General features: G+C 35.3%; 2 protein-coding genes across 2 annotated transcripts; both read right to left on the minus strand.

The window, feature by feature from the left end:
* Positions 1-3,266: 3,266 nt before the first annotated feature.
* Positions 3,267-5,436, minus strand: LOC111376443 (7-deoxyloganetic acid glucosyltransferase-like). Its single transcript, XM_022999404.1, has 2 exons — positions 4,686-5,436; positions 3,267-4,455 (listed from the first exon to the last, which is right to left on the minus strand). The coding sequence occupies exons 1-2, from the start codon at positions 5,215-5,217 to the stop codon at positions 3,527-3,529; spliced, it is 1,461 nt and encodes a 486-aa protein (XP_022855172.1). The 5' UTR covers positions 5,218-5,436; the 3' UTR covers positions 3,267-3,526.
* Positions 5,437-15,636: 10,200 nt separating this feature from the next.
* LOC111376444 (7-deoxyloganetic acid glucosyltransferase-like) lies at positions 15,637-17,560 on the minus strand. The gene is made up of 2 exons (XM_022999405.1): positions 16,917-17,560; positions 15,637-16,815 (listed from the first exon to the last, which is right to left on the minus strand). Exons 1-2 carry the CDS (start codon positions 17,434-17,436, stop codon positions 15,887-15,889), a joined length of 1,449 nt encoding a protein of 482 aa, XP_022855173.1. The 5' UTR covers positions 17,437-17,560; the 3' UTR covers positions 15,637-15,886.
* Positions 17,561-19,837: the final 2,277 nt, after the last annotated feature.

The raw sequence follows: 19,837 nt of genomic DNA on the forward strand, positions 1-19,837 counted from the left end.
TTGAATTAGGTTTGGGCCACTTAAGCAAATGCAACAAAGGGAGTGAATGAATAATTTTGGGAAAAAAAATTTTGGAGGCAAAGAAGAGTGAGATGACAAATTAAGAGAGGGAATGAAATTTTGGGGAAAAATCTTTGGAGGCAAAGAGAAAGTGGAATACTTTACGTGGTTGATGAGGGTTTTTGATTTTTGAATTTTGTTAACAAAAAAATGTATTCTCTCCTTTTCTTTTTAATTATCTTTTAAATTCAAATATATATTCTTTGTTGAAATTAAAATTAAAATTAAAATTAGTAGTTTAAATTTTTTCGTTAATTATTAGCCTACAAATATGTCAAGTATTTTTGTTGGCAAAAGATATATTTTTTCCGTGAAATTTTATGTCGTGAAAAAATACACATTTTTGAGGGCACAAGTAGTGATAGCAATGTCGGCTCAGTCCTTTAACCCATGAGCTCGGCTCGGGCTCGGGCTCGGGCTCGGGTTCGTGGCTTGTGAAAAACGAGCCGACCTTGGGAGCCATGAGCTCGTGGGCCGAGCCAAACCAAGCCCACGAGCCATTCGCGAGCTCGTGTTTTTTCAAAAAAAAAAATTTTGCACCTTTTTTTTAAAAAATTTCATATTTTTGGACGAGCGCCCACGAGCCGAGCCTGATCGAGCCCCCTACTCGGCTCGAGCTATTTGACAAGCCCGAGCCACCCACGAGCCGAGTTTTAACGAGCCGATGAGCCGCTCGGCCCATTTACCATCCCTATGCACAAGTCCTAATATTTAAAAACTCGAAGCAAATCATAGTCCTACAAAATATCGATTTCGTGGGAAAAGGTGACTTCACCTACAAATTTCAATTTGTCAATGGAAATTTTATAGGAAAATGATGAATTTCTTGTAGTGAATTATGATGTTTGCTATGCCAGAATGAGTCTCAATCATCAACTAAAAATCTGAAATATAACTTGTGCGATTGAAAGTTGATTTGTGATAATATTTTGATCATATTTCATTTCTTTTTTACTTCTAATTGTATCAAATTGACTCCTAACAATCTTCAAAGTATCGTCCTATGGTCCGAATTAACTATTGAATATTTACAATTTGATCCTCAAACTTTGGACTTCGCCCCTTTTCGTCGTTTTTCACTTATTTCTTTCAATTTCACTTTCAATAATTGGGTTTTATCAAATAAATGAAATATATAATTAGTCTATAATTGCTTAAAAGAATTATTAAATGTCTATATTTTTATGTTAAAATAAGTGTATAAAATATACTTATCAGATCGCATGGCTGTTTTTTTCAGAATTTCTTTGTAATGTTAATAACTTTTAGCCTAATGAAAAAAGTTACTTTTTGTCAATGTTCATGCTTGTGGGTACTTTATCCCTGACAAAGGACAATCGCTCATGGACTGGATTGTTGAAATGTTGAGAAAGTCAATAGATTTGAAGAATAACCCTTATATGAGAAATACATAGTTGTGAAAATTTTGTTAATTAATTAACTACCTTTTTCTTTTTAAGAATAGTGGTTTTCATGTCAGAGCTTCCTGGCGTAAAAATGACATGGAAGAACCCACAATATGTTTACTTTTTCAAGGATTTTTTTTTTAAATGATATTTCGTAAGTTCAATACTACTTCAAAAGTAACTTCTGTTGATATTGAATGTATGACAGTGATCCAGTCAAGTTGATTTTAAGAGTTTATCAAGAATTTTACACCAAAAATGAAAAATATATCATTCAAGTCTTGCTACAATTTCTGATCAATGGTGGATAAATGGATTACGCATGTTTCCATATCTTCTAATATGGTAGATGTTCCACTGTGTCTGCGTGAATTTCACGTTTCCTTGTTGCCAGGAAAGCTTTGAAGCACAGCACTTTTTTAAAGCTGCTAATTAGAATAGTTGAGTTTCAATTACATACGGTTTAGAATATTAAAAACAGTTTTCTAGGAAATATTTTTCTCAATTATGTTTTAATTCTTTTTTCTCAAATATGCTGATAGAAAGTGACAGAAAGATTTCTTTTAATAGAAAAAATATGCTCATTTGACAGAAAGATTTCTTTTAATAGAAAAAATATGCTCATTTATAAGTGTTTAAGAGATTTGAAATCTTTAAAACCAATTAAAAGATGATCATGGTTTGGATGGCATGTTGGTTATTGGATTTAACCATCATAATAGGAAATTAATTTTCCTTTGTAGATTAAACCAAATGAATAAAGGACCATAGCTCACCTTGAAATCATTGAATGTTTTTAAATCCTCACACATAAAGGGAAGGTGATAACTTTGAAGGAGTTTTTAATAAATTAACCAAATGCTTCCTCGCTTAGATCTTTTCTCTTGTACTGTTTTAGGTGCCTCCCTCTTTTGAGAAATGAAATGTGGCTAACCCTAAAAATTATATGAAATGTGCCAACAAAGCCATATTTATAATACTTAATTAGGGTTCGAAAATTGCACAAATTATAATAGACCAATTAAGTCGCAAACCTTTATTGGAGCTAAAAGAGGGACTTGATCGGACTCACATGACTCGAACTCCAATAGATATTTTTAATTGGATAAACTCTTTATTGTAGTAGAGTAATTAAATCGTGAGCCAAGAAAGGAACCTAATCGGACTCACATGACTCAAGCTCTAGTAGATGTTTCTAATTGGATCAACTCTTGGCCAATTGAGGTACATCTAATAATCTCGACTCATTCTACCAAAAAATCGAGATTTTCACTCTCGAGTCAAATGGTAGTTGTAAAAGCAAATTATGATCCGATAACAATATCCTCTAATTATTGTACCATAAGTCAACCCCCATTTGACCGTTAATAAATTGAAAATGGCAAAATGATCATCTTGCCCTTCAACGTATAATACCCTCTAAGTTCCATTTTCATAAGACGAATTCGTTGTTATTAAATCATGATATAAAGTCCAACGATCTCATCATTGGACAACTGAGTTCAAGTTCAATTTTTCGATAGAAAATACTTTATAGTGACAATCGTATCATCTCAATGATTAATGAATTCACTATCGCAAGTATACGATCTCTAATTGTTTCAGTCCGATTTTCAATACACCGAGATCAATCTTCTTTTAAGAATTCACTTATTGGTACATTACTTGCTAGATTTAGGTGACTTGATTGACAATCAAGTAGAGTCTCATATCGAGCGATCACAAATGAGTCATCTTTGCGGTCTCGTTCAATATGCACTAAAACACATTATTGTTCTTATTCCAAAATATAGACAAATCTTAATAAAAACATTACAATATTATCAACATAAAGCATCCAACTTTATGTACTGATTGTGAATGACATATTTTTATCACATTACAAATTGTGTCTTACTATACACCCGAACCATCGAGTATACAATTGGTGACATCCTATATGATCACGAAACCTTAGATAATCGTTTCAAACTTTAATACGCGAATAATCGAACGTCAATTTATAATGTCGTTTTACAACATACTACCCGAAAAAAGAGCATTAAACTAACGTAGCATACTCAGGTGATCATTGTTTTGATGTAGTCAATAAGAGCATTCAAATTGCTATACGACGATCCACCTTCACTAACAGCCTTTCTTGCAAGCTTTGCCATATTTTCTGACCTTTCCAAGAACTCGTCCTTCCTTTCTTCCATAAGCTCTCTGACAGCTTTCTCAATAATATCTCTATCACAAGTATCTTTTATGTCTAACCCAATCTTCCAAACCTCACTCACAAACCTACTGTTAGTTGTTTGATCACCAAAATATGGCCAGCAAATCATTGGCACACCAACTACAATACTCTCCAGAGTCGAGTTCCATCCACTGTGAGTCAAGAACCCACCCACTGCCTCGTGGTTCAGAACTTCTTCCTGAGGAGCCCATCCTACCATGTAACCCCTTGCCTTTGTACCCTCCTCTAATTCTACTGGAGTTTGATTCTTCCCATCTTCCCCTACAATTGAATCTGGCCTCATGACCCACAAGAACCTCTGTCCACTATTCACCAAACCATGCCAGAACTCCAATAGCTGCTCTCTTGTCACAACTGTAATGCTTCCAAAACTGACATAGATTACTGATTTTGGTGGCTGTGCATTAAGCCAATTCAGACAACTCCGGTCTTCTGCCCAAAAACTTCCTGAAAGAATTGATTTATCGGCTTTCTTTTCTGCGAGTCTCGACTTCAAGTGGGAATGATTTGGTCCAATGGTGAAGATTTTTGGTATGTGATTGCGTATATGAGATACTATTGATCCTTCTAGATCTTCAAAAGTGTTAAAAATGGCTGCTTGAGCTCTCGTGGTTTGTCTAGTCACAGATTTCATCAATTGAAGGTTTGGCTCATTGATGTCGTTGACACGGCAAAAGCTGGGTAAGTCACGGAATCTTAAAAAACCTTCCATTCCCGGCATACTTTTTACCAGTTGGTCCATGCTAATACCTTTAAAATTCATCAAGAAAAGAAATTATTTTCTACGGCACATTTTCTTTTTAATAAAATAATTTTGCATATAAAACTAAAATAAAATTTTCCTTTTTTCTAAGTATATTTTATTTAATAAAAAAATATTTTTTTTTTCAGAAAATTTATTATGAAAAATGAGGGTGAAACAGGTGCTAAATATCTTTAAACAGACAGGTTGACTAGAAATCAGGAAAGCAAGTGGACACCTTCAACGGAAATTTCACCGGCTTCAATGAGTTCAGGTATAGAAAAATAAGCCCAAAAGGAGCAAGCACTAATAGTCCGAAAATATATGAGGGGAATCCCTTTCTCTTCGGCAAAATCACCGGCAAATGGCAGGGACCCGTCAGCTATGATGCAAGAAATTGGCCTTCGGGTTTCAGAAGAGAAAAAGTTCTTCTCAACCATCATCTGCTTGAAGAGTGGTGCCGTTGTGTTTTTGGTAGAAGGCAGGATATCCATGACTTTCTCGCCAACTCGAGGATGGTCATCAGGAAGCCCATCGGTGATGGCCTGGAAACGGAATCCAGGATACTGCTTGAAACGCGAACCGACTGTGGTATGCTTGAGGAGGCGGCTGTGGCTGAAATCAGAGATCATGAATGTAATGTCAAGGCCAGAAAGACAGAGGAGTTCGGCTAGCATGAGCATGGAATTCACATGGCCCTGAATTGGCACCGGAAAAATGAGTACATGAGGAGGGAGTGTGGCACCTTGAGAATCCATTAGCTTCTTCATTCTTATGTCGTTGTAAATTTCATATCAACTCTGTGGAAAAACACAAGTATTTATGCAATAAACCTACTAATCAGAGTCTTGTAGACAGCTCCAGATAACAATAAGAGTTAAGCCAAAGGACCAGCGAGGATAATCTCGTCGGTGACCGCTACCTCACATATTTGGCGGGGGTACTTCATGAATAAAATAATTCTGACTCGTGTGTATGTTGTGTCAAATCTACAGTCATTTATGTGGACATTATAGCACGACAATAATTCACACGAGCTACCGCAAGACGTCACTGCAGACGTCAAAATGTAGCTGGAGCATTAGTTTAGACATAACATGTGCACCCGAGGTATAAACGACAAAACTTCACGTGGCTCACTAGATGTGACGTATGACTGCAAAATGTTGGTGGCACTTTTGGCACGATTTGATTCGATTTGCTTTTTCATTTTCAAAAGCTCAAGAAAAAGACGCTCATTGTAAAAAGATATGGAAAATACAGAAAATAATATAAGCTATACATGTGATCTATCGGCAGTGATCTTCGATACAAGATAAATAGATGGTAAATTTAAAAAATAACATAATCTATACAAAAATTTATCGACAGTTAATGATACCAACAACTTCTTTGTCAATGATAGACCCCTGAATGGTTGATTCAAGCTCATCTTTGTTGAACTCAAAATCACGTGAGATTAGGATACTAATTGATCTTGCCACACATTTCATTACTTGTCCTTCTCCTACAAAAAAAAAATACCCCATTAGTGTGCAAAAGGTAGCTTTTCCAAAAGGTAGATCTTCCAACATTTATACTCCGGCAATCAAATAAGTCATTGAACTAAGCTTTCAAAAGGTAAACTTACACGACAAATAGGTTAATGGAGCAAACTAATCAAAAGTGTGGCTAGGGGTTTTTTCGTTCTTCTTCTTTTTTTTTTTTTCTCCATGAAAAATAGCCATTCATAGGCCTTTCAAGGTTTAGGGTATTAGTATTTGTCATGAGTCTTGGTGGAAATTTCTTTTAGTTGCATCAACAAATATTTCCTTTCTATTGTTGAGAATTTTCATAATGCCTTCTTCGATGGAGATTAAAAATTAGATTTTTAGTAAAGTTTGATAAAAGTCAATAAAATGTGTGGTTGAAAATTCGTGGATACCATAAAATTTGTGACTAAAATAAATTGTTAACTTTGAATTTAATAAAAATTTAAATTTTAATCCCTATCAAATAAGGGCAAAATATCTTATGAATATGACTATACGAGTCATCAGCTTAGTGGAAGAGCTGTTACTTTCTACGAATTTCTTACTAGCCCTATTTTTTGGCCAAAATATATTCTAAAATAGTATTTTGTTAAAGGAGGAGATAATTAGCACAAAACGTACATACATTTCAATGTTTTTGTGTAAAACGTCCTTACCTTTTTTTTTTTTTTGGCATTTTCACCACTATTTTCATCTTTCATTGCGGAAAAGATCATTTTTATCCAATTCCTCAATAAAAAATGCAAAATAACAAATATACCTTCATGTTTAAATAAAACAAAAAAAAATGAAAAGAAAAATTCAAGATCAAATTGCAGTTATATTCCCACACTTTTTAAATAACTGCTAATGAATCCAAATAAATTATTAAAATGATAATTAGCATAAAACGTCCATATATTTCAATATTGTTGTGAAAAATGTTCCTATCTTTATTTTTTTAATATTTTCACCCTTATTTTCACATTATATTGTGAAAATCATCATTTTCTCAATTGAAAGCTATAAAATGATGAATATATCTCCTATTTAAATAAAACAAAAATAAAGAAAAGAAAAATAAAAAATAAATTACAGCTATACTCCCAAAGTTTTCATAAAAGTACAAATAAATTTCTTTCTTCTTTTTCCTTTGACTTTTCTTGGTATTTTTGTGGAACATTAGAGCACAAGAAAGGGAATTCAATCAAGGAGTTGGAGAAATTTTGGAAAACGACAAGAACAAGGGTTTTATCATCTTCCAAAATATACCAAAGGAGGTTCTATCTCTTCTCTTGTGTTTAATTAATCCGCTCATTCTCCAAATTTGTAGTAAATGTTATGAATACTCTCATTTGTTATCATATAAATAATATGGACTAATTTCTTGTGTTGGGATTTATGGTTGTAGCTTAACTTACTTGGATTAATTTCAATATCATTTTCCTAATGTTTGAATACTTGTTTTCTTGTGTTTTTACTATTGTATTTTTTGCATTTTCATTTATGTGGCCAATGAATGATTATGTTTGGTGATTTGTAATCATTTAAGAGAAGATTGTGTATTTTAGATCAAATAGTAGAAACCCTAGGTGTGTAGAGGATAGAAATATACTCATAACTTTAGGTGACCTATTGAGCTATTTTCACAAAGGTTTAATACGGTTGTTTGGTTTGAATCAACATAGAGGTGTATCAGGTTAAATCAATCAATTATGGTTAATTTCGCTCAAGAGTGGTAATTAACTAAAATTTAAAAATTGGGTCTAACAAAATAAATGAATAATATGTTAATTAACTTGTTGAGAAATTAATTAGATGACGGTCAAGTGAAACCATAAATCTCTATCACGTTTTCCTCTGAAATTCCCAAAATTTTTTTATTTTCTTATTTTGTAGATTTTTAGTTATTTTCCAAAATCAAAATCTTTATTGTGTGTTTGTTTTCATTGTTAGAATTAAATTGATTAAAATTGTATAATCGAAAGTATACATTCCTCGAGAAATCGACAACTCAAACTCAAAAAGTCCACTTTATTACTTGAACGTGACCCGTGCACTTGCAGCATACAATTTGAATGACCAACAATCAACAGGTAGAATTATTGGTAAAATAGTAGAATGAAGGCCTGTTCATTGATACTGTTAGTAGGAAGAAAGACGTAAATCAAATGCGGATTACTCCTATCAAAATCTCAAATAATGACGTCACTAATTTGGCTAAATCTATGATAGCGAAATCCTTGAATGTGAATGGAGTAAGTGCTAAGACAACAAGTAATGAAAAGCTCAAAGCAAATACTGACGAGAAAAAAAAAATTGGTGGCTACTAAAGACAAAAATAAAGGAATTTTCCTTGCTTCAACATCATAAAGATTTGCACTTGGAACATTAGGGACTTGTACCCTTCCCTCAAAGAAAATGGAGTTTTCGAAAACAAAGTTAGGTGAACCGAAATTAGATTGGTTCACGAGGAATAAATTTGGTGGTTTATCGCAAATCATCAACTTTTCTACTCATCAAGCTAGCCGGATATTGGTTTTGTGGAACTTTTTGAAATTTAGCTTGTAAGTGCTTGAGACTACCACGTAGGTTATCCATTGTTCCGCAACTTGCAAGGTTAGATCGCTCACTTTTCTTGTTATCTTTATATATGGTTTTCATACTATCCCTAGCCGTAGACCGCTATGAAATAGCATCTTGGAGTTTAGCTTATATTGCTCTTTGCTATGGCTGATTATGGGGGATTTCAGTAATGTGCTTAAATTTGAAGAAAATAGTAATGGTACGTATGTTACCCCGTACGAGGTAAAAAACTTTGAGAGTTGTTGACTTAGTCTTGGACTTATGTATATGAGATCCATTGGTTGTTTTTACACTTGAACAAATAACTTGGTTTGGAGCAAGCTTGATAGGGCATTGGTGAATGATGTTTGATTACAAATGGGGTTTAATAGCTTGGTTCATTTTCTTCTATCAGGGTGATTATCCAATCATTCTCCATGCACTGTCTCACTTTTTGGCCAAGAGGAAAATAAGAGAAAGTTGTTTAGATTTTTCAATACGTGGACTAATCATGGTAGCTTCCAAGAGGTTGTGCAAAATTATTGGCAACAAGAGATTACGGGTAAGAAACAATTTACGCTTTGCAAGAAGTTACAAAGTCTTAAAGGGGAGCTCAAAAAGCTTAACGATGAGCGCTTTTCACATGTTTCCATGAGAGCTAAAATGGCTACCACGAAGTTAGAGAGGCACAATTGGAATTGTATGATAACCTCATAATATTGAACTTCAAAGTAGGGTGACATGCAAGAGAAAAGTATCCATTGATTTGTGTGAAGCGAAGAGGAGTTTCTACTATCAATAAGCTAAGTGTGAATACCTAAAGTATAGTGACTAATGCACTAAGTTCTTTCACTCAATGGGTCAAGAGGAATATTAAAAAGAATTTCATTGCTACTGTGCTTAAAGGGAATGGATGGATCATATACTATCTCATTGGAAGAAGTGGCCAATGAATTCCTTCGTTTCTATAGATATTTACTAAGGAAGAATTTTTCGGGACATCCTATTGATGTTGACATCATGAAGAGTGGTTTCTTGTTATCGAAAGAGATTACTTTGGCCCTAGGTCGAGACATTTTCGAGCAAGAGATCAAGGAGGCATTGTATAGCATCAGGGATGATAAGTCACCAGGGCCAAATGGACACACTTTTTGTTTCTTCAAAAAGTCATGGGATATTGTTGGTCATGAGTTCATGGGAGAGGTGAAAGAATTCTTTGCTCTAGTTCTTTTCTTAAGCAAAATAACCACACGGTTATTGCATTGGTTCCTAAGAGTAATCACTCTATCTCAGTGGGAGATTATAGACCAATTGCTTGTTGTAACGTGTTTCATAAGGTTATTACCAAGATCCTCGCTTCTGGGTTAAAAATATACTTGGGACGATTGTTGACCAAACACAAGTCACATTTGTGGAAGGTAGAAGTATGACAGAGAATATCCATCACGCCCAAGAGCTTTTGAGACAATATATCACAAGAGTGTGCTTCAAGGTTTGGAATTTCCAAATAAATTCATTGATTGAGTGATGGAATGTGTTACCACACCGGCGTGTTCTATTGCTCTTAATGGTAGTCTTCATGAATTCATCAAAGGGAAAAGGGGCTTCGTCAAATGGACCTTCTCTCTACTTTCTTATTTGTGATTTGCCTTTAATACTTCTCGAGGATATTGAAGCGTGCAACCGAGAATAGTGAGTACAATTTTCACCTAAATGTGGTTCCTTAAAGATTACTATTTAGCATTTGCAGACAACTTAACACTATTCTCTAGAGGTGATAAAATTTCGGTAGGCATCTTGATGGATTGTTTATCTAAATTTGGAGACATTTCGGGTCTTAGAATGAGTGTTGATAAATCTAGCTTGTACATAGTGGGTGTCTATGGGCAAGAGCTTGAGAACATTTATGGATTTACTAGTATGCCCATAGGATCTATGCCTTTTAGACACTTGAGTATTCTCCTAGCAGAAGAAAAGCTTAAAATCAGTTCTTATGATTCCTTTCTCAACAAAATTTAGGTCTACATTTGTGCTTGGTCTAGAGAAACTTTGTCCTATGCTGGGAAAGCGAAACTTGCTAGAGCTGTCCTTCAAGGTGTTGAATATTTTTGGCTCTCTATCTTTCCTATTCTAGCTATAGTTATTTCAAGGGTCATTGGTCTATGTTGGAATTTCTTTCAGGGGTCTAAGAGACCATTGGTCGCCTGGAACAACATTTTCTTACCAAAAGATGATGGAGGACTTGGTTTCAAAGATTTGAAATGTTGGAATTCAGCCCTACTGTGAAAGTCACTGAGGAATATTCATAGAAAGAATGACTCACTTTGGGTCAAGTGGATTAACAATGTGTACTTAAAGGGAATAGATTTATAGGAGTGTGTTGCCCACAAAGAAGACTCGCCTTTGATAAAGAGGCCGCTGAAAATCAGAGGCCAACTCACTGGACCTGCTGGGAACACACGGGTTGCTGGAATGGATAGAATCTAGTAACTTTTGAATGGATAGGGCTTACGGGTTTTTCAAACAAGCTAGGGTAAAGAGGACATGGACACCTGAAGTTTGGAGATCGTACATTACTCCTAAACACTCATTCATCCTTTAGCTGGGAGTGCAATCCAAATTGCTTACTAATGATAGGCTATCATATCAAACATTGATGGAACTTGTGGATTCAGTGGTTTGCAAGAGGAAACTGCCAACACTTATTTCTCTAACAATCTTTCTCCTTTCATGTTTGAAAGAATATTGAGGTCTGGTTGGGCATTAGAAGAGCAATGACTGCCATTGCTAGTGCATTGATAGATATAATGGAATTGTATGTTTGGTAATGCATTGATGGTTGGGCAGTGAAGAAGAAATGAAAAAAAATAAGAACTGCTTTATCAGATAGGAAGTAAAGAATTACATTGATGAATGCCAATTGATGTAGTTACTGAAAATTTTGATCTTGCAGTTTCTTAAATTTACACCAAACCAATATCTCATAGGTCATATGAGGCTACTGAAATAAAGCAAGAGATGATTTTCAAAAGAAAGCGTTCATTTGTCACTTTTTAATTCCAAATCCAATTTTTTTTAAGAAAAATCGATAAATACTCCAAACACTGAATAATCAGCCAACAATAATCAACTCTATATGTGAATCAAGTACAACAACAGTTACTTAAAATGTTTGGTTTTCAATTGCAACAAGAATAACATTTTTCCATATAATGACAAGTATCATGAACATAAAATTTTGTTGACAATCAAATGGATTTGCCAACAGTGAATGGATGACTACAGATGCTTCAATAAGAGTGCAATTCTAACCAACACATAAGAGATAAAGAGGTAGCTCAGCAAAAATCTTATCGTAACAAGCAAAATGAAACTAAAACCTAAAGATCGACGATCGACAATGGTGACTTCGACGGTTGGAGAACTCATTTGGATCAACACTGACAACCGAAGATTGGAGCCTCAATGTTTGAAATACATAGCATCAACAAATCCAATTAAAAAAAATTGAGAATCTGATCACGAGAAAAGATATAAAAAGGCAACTCAGGCAGAAATCTTTCTGTAACCAGCAAAACGTGACACGAAAGAAGGATTTCAGATCGAGGACGAAGATTTTGGTGGTTGGAGAGCTCGTTTGATTAATCGACAACCAAAGATTCAGATTTAGGATTAGTGGAGAGAGAGACAGAGAGCTACAGATCGGGGGCGACGATTTGGGTGTTTGGAGAGCTCGTTTGGTTAATTAACAAGCAAAATTTCAGATTTAGGACTAGTGGAGAGGCAAAGAGCTCATTGAAGATTGGATCATATGGAATTGCAAATGGGTACATAGTTAATCAAACCAATAAGCCCAACTAGAAATAGAGAGTGGAATTTTTGTAAATAGGTACACTGTTAATGTAACCAATAAGCCTAAAAAATAATTGGTCGGTTCAATTTGCATTTAATGAATGAATTGACATTATTACCTTTTCAAATTTGTAGTATAGGTTATGTGTCAAATTTCTATTTGCCAACATTATTTTTAATTATATAAAAAGTTTGTCTTTCTTGTGGAATTTCAAATTGTTACTAAGGGCATTTTGGTCTAATTTTTTGTCAAAATGGACATGAGACGGATTTAGGACATTTTTGCAAATGACCATTGAAAAGTGGACATTTTTTTGCAATTTCTTCTATATTTATTGTACATTTTTTTTTTTTTTCAAATAGAAGCCAAAAAAAATTCAAACCTTCGAATAGAAACTCTATGGATCAGAAGAATTTAAACCTAAATCAAACCATCACTCTTTTTACCAAAAAATCACTGAAGACTCTTAAACTCATAAAAATATTCTTGGGAAAGTGGCTACAAATCTTGGGAAAATCCCTTCCAAACATGCGCATAATTTAACAATTCTTACTCGATTATTGTCTTTATCACAATCAGTCTTCCCGCTTTGATTTTCCACTTCTTAAAATCTTGGTCATCCTTTTGTGGTGTGACATCACCGTCGTTGACTACATCCCACAAGTTTTGCCCCTAGAAAGATGACTCGATGCACATTTGCCGCATGGTGTAGTTTTAATTATTTAACTTCTTAATTCCACATATTACCTTAATGTCGTCCAGCATGACTTGATTAACCCCCTCGTTACCAAGAAAATTTTATAGAAGCTTCACAATCTCAATTTGTGTGTGATCTTAAAAAGCTTAAAAAGTCTGTCCTTTGGTTGCCTTGCTCTTACCAAATTGACGATTTTAATCAACAAAATATTATTTTATTCACAAAAGGCTCTTATACAATTTGGATATACACACCAAGGACACTAATAAGTATAACATTATTCATTTAAGGGAACACCTAGCACTCTCGTCACTATCATACTCAATTTACTGATCTCCCTCATCAATTCATACATGCACAATATCCTATTTATAGGAATTCAAATATTTGGTGGTAGGATAGGGATGGGACAGGGCAGGGCTGGGATGAATATTTTTGAAAGTGCTTTTAGTGGAGTTGACATTAAATCAACTTCCTCTAAAAAATCTTCTAAAAGCACTTTCAAAAATATTCATCCAGGAAAAGATTTAAAAGAAATTGAAAAATTTGATGATATATTCAGGGCAGAAGTTTCAAAATTTGCCCAAGGGAGATCGATTTATATCAAATTTTATTCAATAAGTCCCGAAGTTGATGGAAGGATATATTATCCTGCTGAACATATCATTACAATTGGATATGTTGGCCGAGATTTCCAGATTGAAGTTGGCCGAAATAATAAACCATTGCCAAAAATCAATAGATCATGGATAAAATCCCGGAGAGTTTTGGGGATGAAAGTTCTTTACAACATTGCAAAGAACTTATATGATAAAAAATTCAGATGCTTGTGCCAATATGAAGGATGGACACTCCTTACAAACAATGGAAAAGAAAAATCTACCATTTTGAAAGAATATATCCAAAAATTTGATACCCATCAAATTAGTGGAAGTCCAACAACAATTCAAGAATCATGCAGATTGAGGGATGGAAAATAACCTACCACTACCAAAGCATCTGGCCAGCTGTGTATAAAGACAAAGATGGAAAAGCAATAATAAAAAGCATCTAGCCAGTTGCACATGAAGCCAAAGACGATAAGGCAATAATAGGAGAAAAGATGCCACTCAGATGAAAAAGCAAAAAATGCATGTGGAGATGTAGACCCCAGAAGAAAAAGAATAGAGAGGCATGTGAGCCTTTTCAAAATTATGATGTATGCAATGATGTAATAGATCAATAATAGCAAGTTTGAGTCATGTATAAATAGAGGTCCTTGGGGAAAGAATGGGGCATCTCGAGTTAGAAACCATTCTCTTTCCTTAAGCTTTTCAAAACCAGTTTTTCTGGAAACCCCTTGTATACAATAGAAATCTTGTATAAATCATTATAGAAATAAAATTCCAGTCTTTTGATATCAGAAAAAATATGAGTTTCTAAACTTCCTATCCCATAGATTCTTGATAGATTGAAGAAGATAATCTCTTTCTTACTTTAACAAAGAGAGAATTTTCTTTACTTAAGATCTTTACTCTTAATTCTAAGAAAAGATACAGTGAGGGCAAGAAGCTGAAATAGCAGAATTCCCATTGAGGCAAAAGGCCGTTTGAGGGAGCAGTTTGCAGATTCAGAGCCTGAAGGTCACTCGGTTCTAAGAATACAGATTTAAGATCAAGAGCAAGGTAAAATTATTGTTTTTGTTAAATTTAGAAAGAACTCTTCTAATATCTTGAAAGAATCGTAGGGATTATTACTTTTTATGTTTGCAAAAAACTTTTCTAACATGTTATTATTATTCATAAAGTTTGCAAATTACCAATTAGGCAATTACCAAACGAATCGAAGCAGTGCAAACAAGGAGAAGCAAGACGCGCCATTCCCGATCATTCTCCATTTCTCCACCTTTCCTAGCTCGATTTGCGAAGTTGGTCGCCGACTACAGACTGGAAGCCTTGGACGGACCTCCTGTGGCCACTGGCTCTGACTTTGTGAACTAGGGTGAGCACCTTTTTCCTTCTATCGTTCTCGTTTTTGTTTTAATTTTTTGCTTTTTTTAATTTTCCTTCTATGACAAAGAAATGAGAATTGTGAATTTGTGATTTATGATAAAGAATTTATGTTGTATGAGTTTTGAGTTATGATTTATCATTTATCATTTAAAAGTTTTGATTTTGATTTGGGAATTTAGGTTTAGGAAATTAGGGATATGTGAAAAAAATTAATGGAGAAGATGATGGGCTCAATTGAACCATGTGTATTAAGCTATATTTTTATATGTATAAAATTTTCGTGTTAGTGCATTTACATATTTGTTGAAAAAAATTTAATATTATTTAATGAAATATTAATAACGACATCGTGATTGTCACCAGTCAAAAAGGTCCAACGGTCAACTACCCTAACTGACCTCCGATCTTGGATTCGCCACTGGTTAATATCTAGGTGGTTAATATTCAATAAATGAGGGAAATGATGGACCACTATGATATTCAAAATATTAACAGCACTACCTGGCTAGAAGAAAGACCAACATGGGCACAACTAACATATAAATTAATAGAGTACTTCAAATTTAAAATAGTTTAATAAATAAGTGTTGTTATTCTGAAACTGTAATGTTATTGGAATGATTAATACCAAATCTTCTTGACAAAAAATGGAAGTATCAACAAACACACAATATAAAGAGGTATAGGAAGAAATATACCTAAATACTGACAATTATAGAACAAACGAAAGCATAAGTCTCACTTAAAACCGAGTTTACTGATTGTATAATTCAACTATCTTGAATTTCCGTTTTCCTTTCATAGCAAGAAAGTTTGAAAACATCAGATGATCATTGTTTTGATGTAGTCAATAAGAGCATTCAAATTGCTATACGATGATCCACCTTCACTAACAGCCTTTCTTGCAAGCTTTGCCATATTTTCTGACCTTTCCAAGAACTCATCCTTCCTTTCTTCCATAAGCTCTCTGACTGCTTTCTCAATAATTTCTCTATCACAAGTATCTTTTATGTCTAACCCAATCTTCCAAACCTCACTCACAAACCTACTGTTAGTTGTTTGATCACCAAAATATGGCCAACAAATCATTGGCACACCAACTACAATACTCTCCAGAGTCGAGTTCCATCCACTGTGAGTCAAAAACCCACCCACTGCCTCGTGGTTCAGAACTTCTTCCTGAGGAGCCCATCCTACCATGTAACCCCTGGCCTTCGTACCCTCCTCTAATTCTATTGGAGTTTGATTCTTCCCATCTTCCCCTACAATTGAATCTGGTCTCATGACCCACAAGAACCTCTGTCCACTATTCACCAATCCATGCCAGAACTCCAATAGCTGCTCTCTTGTCACAACTGTAATGCTTCCAAAACTAACGTAGATTACTGAATTTGACGGCTGTGCATTAAGCCAATCCAGACAACTCCGGTCTTCAGCCCAGAAGCTTCCTGAAAGAACTGAATTATCGACCTTCTTCTCAGCCAGTCTCGACTTCAGGTGGGAATGATTTGGTCCAATGGTGAAGACTTTTGGTATGTGCTTCTGTATATGAGATACTATTGACCCTTCTAGATCTTCAAAAGTGTTAAAAATGGCTGCTTGCGCTCTCGTGGTTTGTCTAGTCACGGATTTCATCAATTGAAGGTTTGGCTCATAGATGTCGTTGACACGGCAAAAGCTGGGCAAGTCACGGAATCTTAGAAAACCTTCCATTCCCGGTATACTTTTTACTAATTGGTCCATGCCAATACCTGCAAAATTCATCAAGACAAGAAATTAAATATCTTTACACCTCTTTTTGACTAAATTAAAACAGATTGTTTTACTAGAAATCAGAAAAGAAAGTGGATACCTTGGACGAAAATTTCACCAGCTTCAATGAGTTCAGGTATACAAAAGGAAGCCCAAAAGGAGCAAGAACTTATAGTACGAAAATATATGAGGGGAATCCCTTTCTCTTCAGCAAAATCACCGGCAAATGTCAGGACCCCATCAGCTATGATGCAACTAATTGGTCTTCGGGTTCCAGAACCGAATAAATTCTTCTCTGACATCATCTGCTTGAAGAGTGGTCCTGTTATGTTTTTGGTTGAAGTCAGGATGTCCACGACTTGCTCGCCAACTCGAGGATGGTCATCAGGAAGCCCATCGGTAATGGACTGGAAATGGAACCCAGGATACTGCTTGAAACGCGAAACGACTGTGGTGTGCTTGAGGAGGCGGTTGTAGCTGAAATCAGAGACCATGAATGTAATGTCAAGGCCAGAAAGACACAGGAGTTCGGCTAGTTTGAGCATGGAAGTCACATGGCCCTGAACTGGCAACGGAAAAATGAGTACATGAGGAGGAAGTATGGCACCTTGAGAAGCCATTAGCAAAAACAAAAAAATTGTAATGAAATAAGGATATTGCTGTTGCCAATATTTGTCACGTTCCCTAATGTAGTTTATGCAATAATGCAACTAATCAGAGTCTTGCGGCAGAGAACATCAAGTACTTTGTCCTACTAGCACAAGAATCACATCTAAGAAAACATAAGACGCCACTGATGACGTCAAAATGGATTAAGATAGAATTGTGCTCCACCTCACAATAGTACATGTGGGGGACCACATGTGAGGGGTCCCCATGTGAGGGGGCCGTATAAGATGTCACTTGAGACTTCAAAATTTGGGTGGCACTTATGGCATGGTTTGATTCTGTTTGCTTTTCTTTTCTTTTATTTTCTTTTCTTTATTTATTTATTTTTTATTTTTGGAATCAAGAAAACAACAAAATGTTAAGCCCCTATTTTGTAGAGACTAAAATCAGAGTTTTAGAAGATTTTGATAAAAATTGATGAAATGTGTGATTAAAAATTTGCAGATCTCATAAAATATGTAGTTAAAATTAATTGTTGAGTTTGATTTAAATTAAAATCTAGATTATAATTCCTATCAAATAGGGAGCTATATTGTAGCGAAAATCTCTCGATAAATCTTGATTCCAAACTCAGAAAACAATCAAACGAACACCGATTTACCTTAACTCGACCCAAGACTTTCGCCTTTACTTTGGACTGCCCAAACTCTCTTAAACCCCACAAAAGGAGAAGGGATGGTGGTGGTAATAGGAAGGAGAAGAAGAGGCAACAATGGTAGGAATCACTCCAACAAACCCTCCAAGCCGACTGCCCCTCAACCCTCTCGGCCCTCTCTTACTCAAGGCCCTCTCTTCCACACACACCCACTCAATACCATAGAGAAAACGATTGGGAATATATATGGATATATGTAGCATAGGTTAGACACACAATTTGGGCCAAAAACTTGTGCAAAAGGGCGTCTTAAAACCTAAACTAATGGGCTACCAATTAATCCAACCCACAATCTACTAATTCAACAAATACCCTAAAGCCCAACACTTACCAAGATTTGGGCCATCCAAAAGTGTAGTTCGTCTTCAAGCTGAGTCAAGTCCATGGTGTCGATAAATAATCCGACAACTGTTTTAAATCACCACCAAGATTATTGGATATCAAAAAATTCAACAATCTCCACCTTGATGCCCAATAATCTGCAATCAACCAAAACACACAGTTTATACTTACACAATCAAGGTAATCCAATAAAATTAGAATCATAGACCTTACCTTGTGTTTCGAACCGAAATACATATCATACTTGTTCCATGTACTCACCAGGGCTAAGGTCAAGAATACCCAAGTAAAAACAAGTATTCACAATGAACAAACAATCATGCGATGAAGATATAGAGGATAACACACACACAAATCTTTTCAAAAGCACGTTCACATAGAAGCACAGATTAACACCTAGTTAATCAACACACGGTCACGCACGTATGCAACAAATGCATAAATGACCCAGATCGCACCACACTTATCATATCCCATTCCGTGTTACTCCCACCTTGAGAACACATATATCTTCTCATCGCCCATCATGCTCGCTAAACAGATCACTTAACTCATGTATAACTGGTAAGTCACAATAGATCCTAAGCTCTCGGGATAATCCTCTATCACCACATCACTTCTCGCAACCTACGTAGATAATGGGACTCCACCTTACAAAAGTGATAGAAGTATCTCTCTCACACTCCACCTGTACAGGGTCTCTTTCACAGATAAAGGATTCTACATATTTGATCACATCTCCACTCGTGATACAAATGTCAAACTCTACATCCCCTGGTGCAAAACACCATGTACCCCTAGGCATCTATACTCCAACTTAACAAAAGAACTAGCTACTAATGCATCTCAAACTCACTATGGCAAATCAACACCTTTCCGCGACCACAAAGGTTACTCCAATCACCAATGCTCCAAAATCCACAAAGGAATGGTGGCACTTACAAAGAGAATAGAAGAAAGATTCGGTTACTTCACCACACTCACAAAGGAGGCTCAAAAAAAGAGAAAGAAGATAACCCAAAAATGGCTGCCTCACACGATCTCACAAACCACACAAACTCACAAAGATAAAGGAGAACGGTTGCCCAACTTTTTTCTCACTACCACATTCTCGCAACACTCACAGAGCAAATAGAGTATGCCATAAATCTCAGCCCACTATGCATGCAAATGTATTACACAACGTAATAAGATCACCATCAATTCATGCAATTACACATATCAAACATATTGAAAATGTAACACATCAACATTGCAGCAGAATAAGTGATCACATACATTCAAAAAGAATTACACACGAATGCAATGCAATAACGAGGTTTACTCTCTCAATAAACCTCACTGGGTCATCACTC

Source organism: Olea europaea, unplaced genomic scaffold, assembly GCF_002742605.1.
Source record: "Olea europaea var. sylvestris unplaced genomic scaffold, O_europaea_v1 scaffold1507, whole genome shotgun sequence".
Classification (NCBI taxonomy): Eukaryota; Viridiplantae; Streptophyta; class Magnoliopsida; order Lamiales; family Oleaceae; genus Olea; species Olea europaea.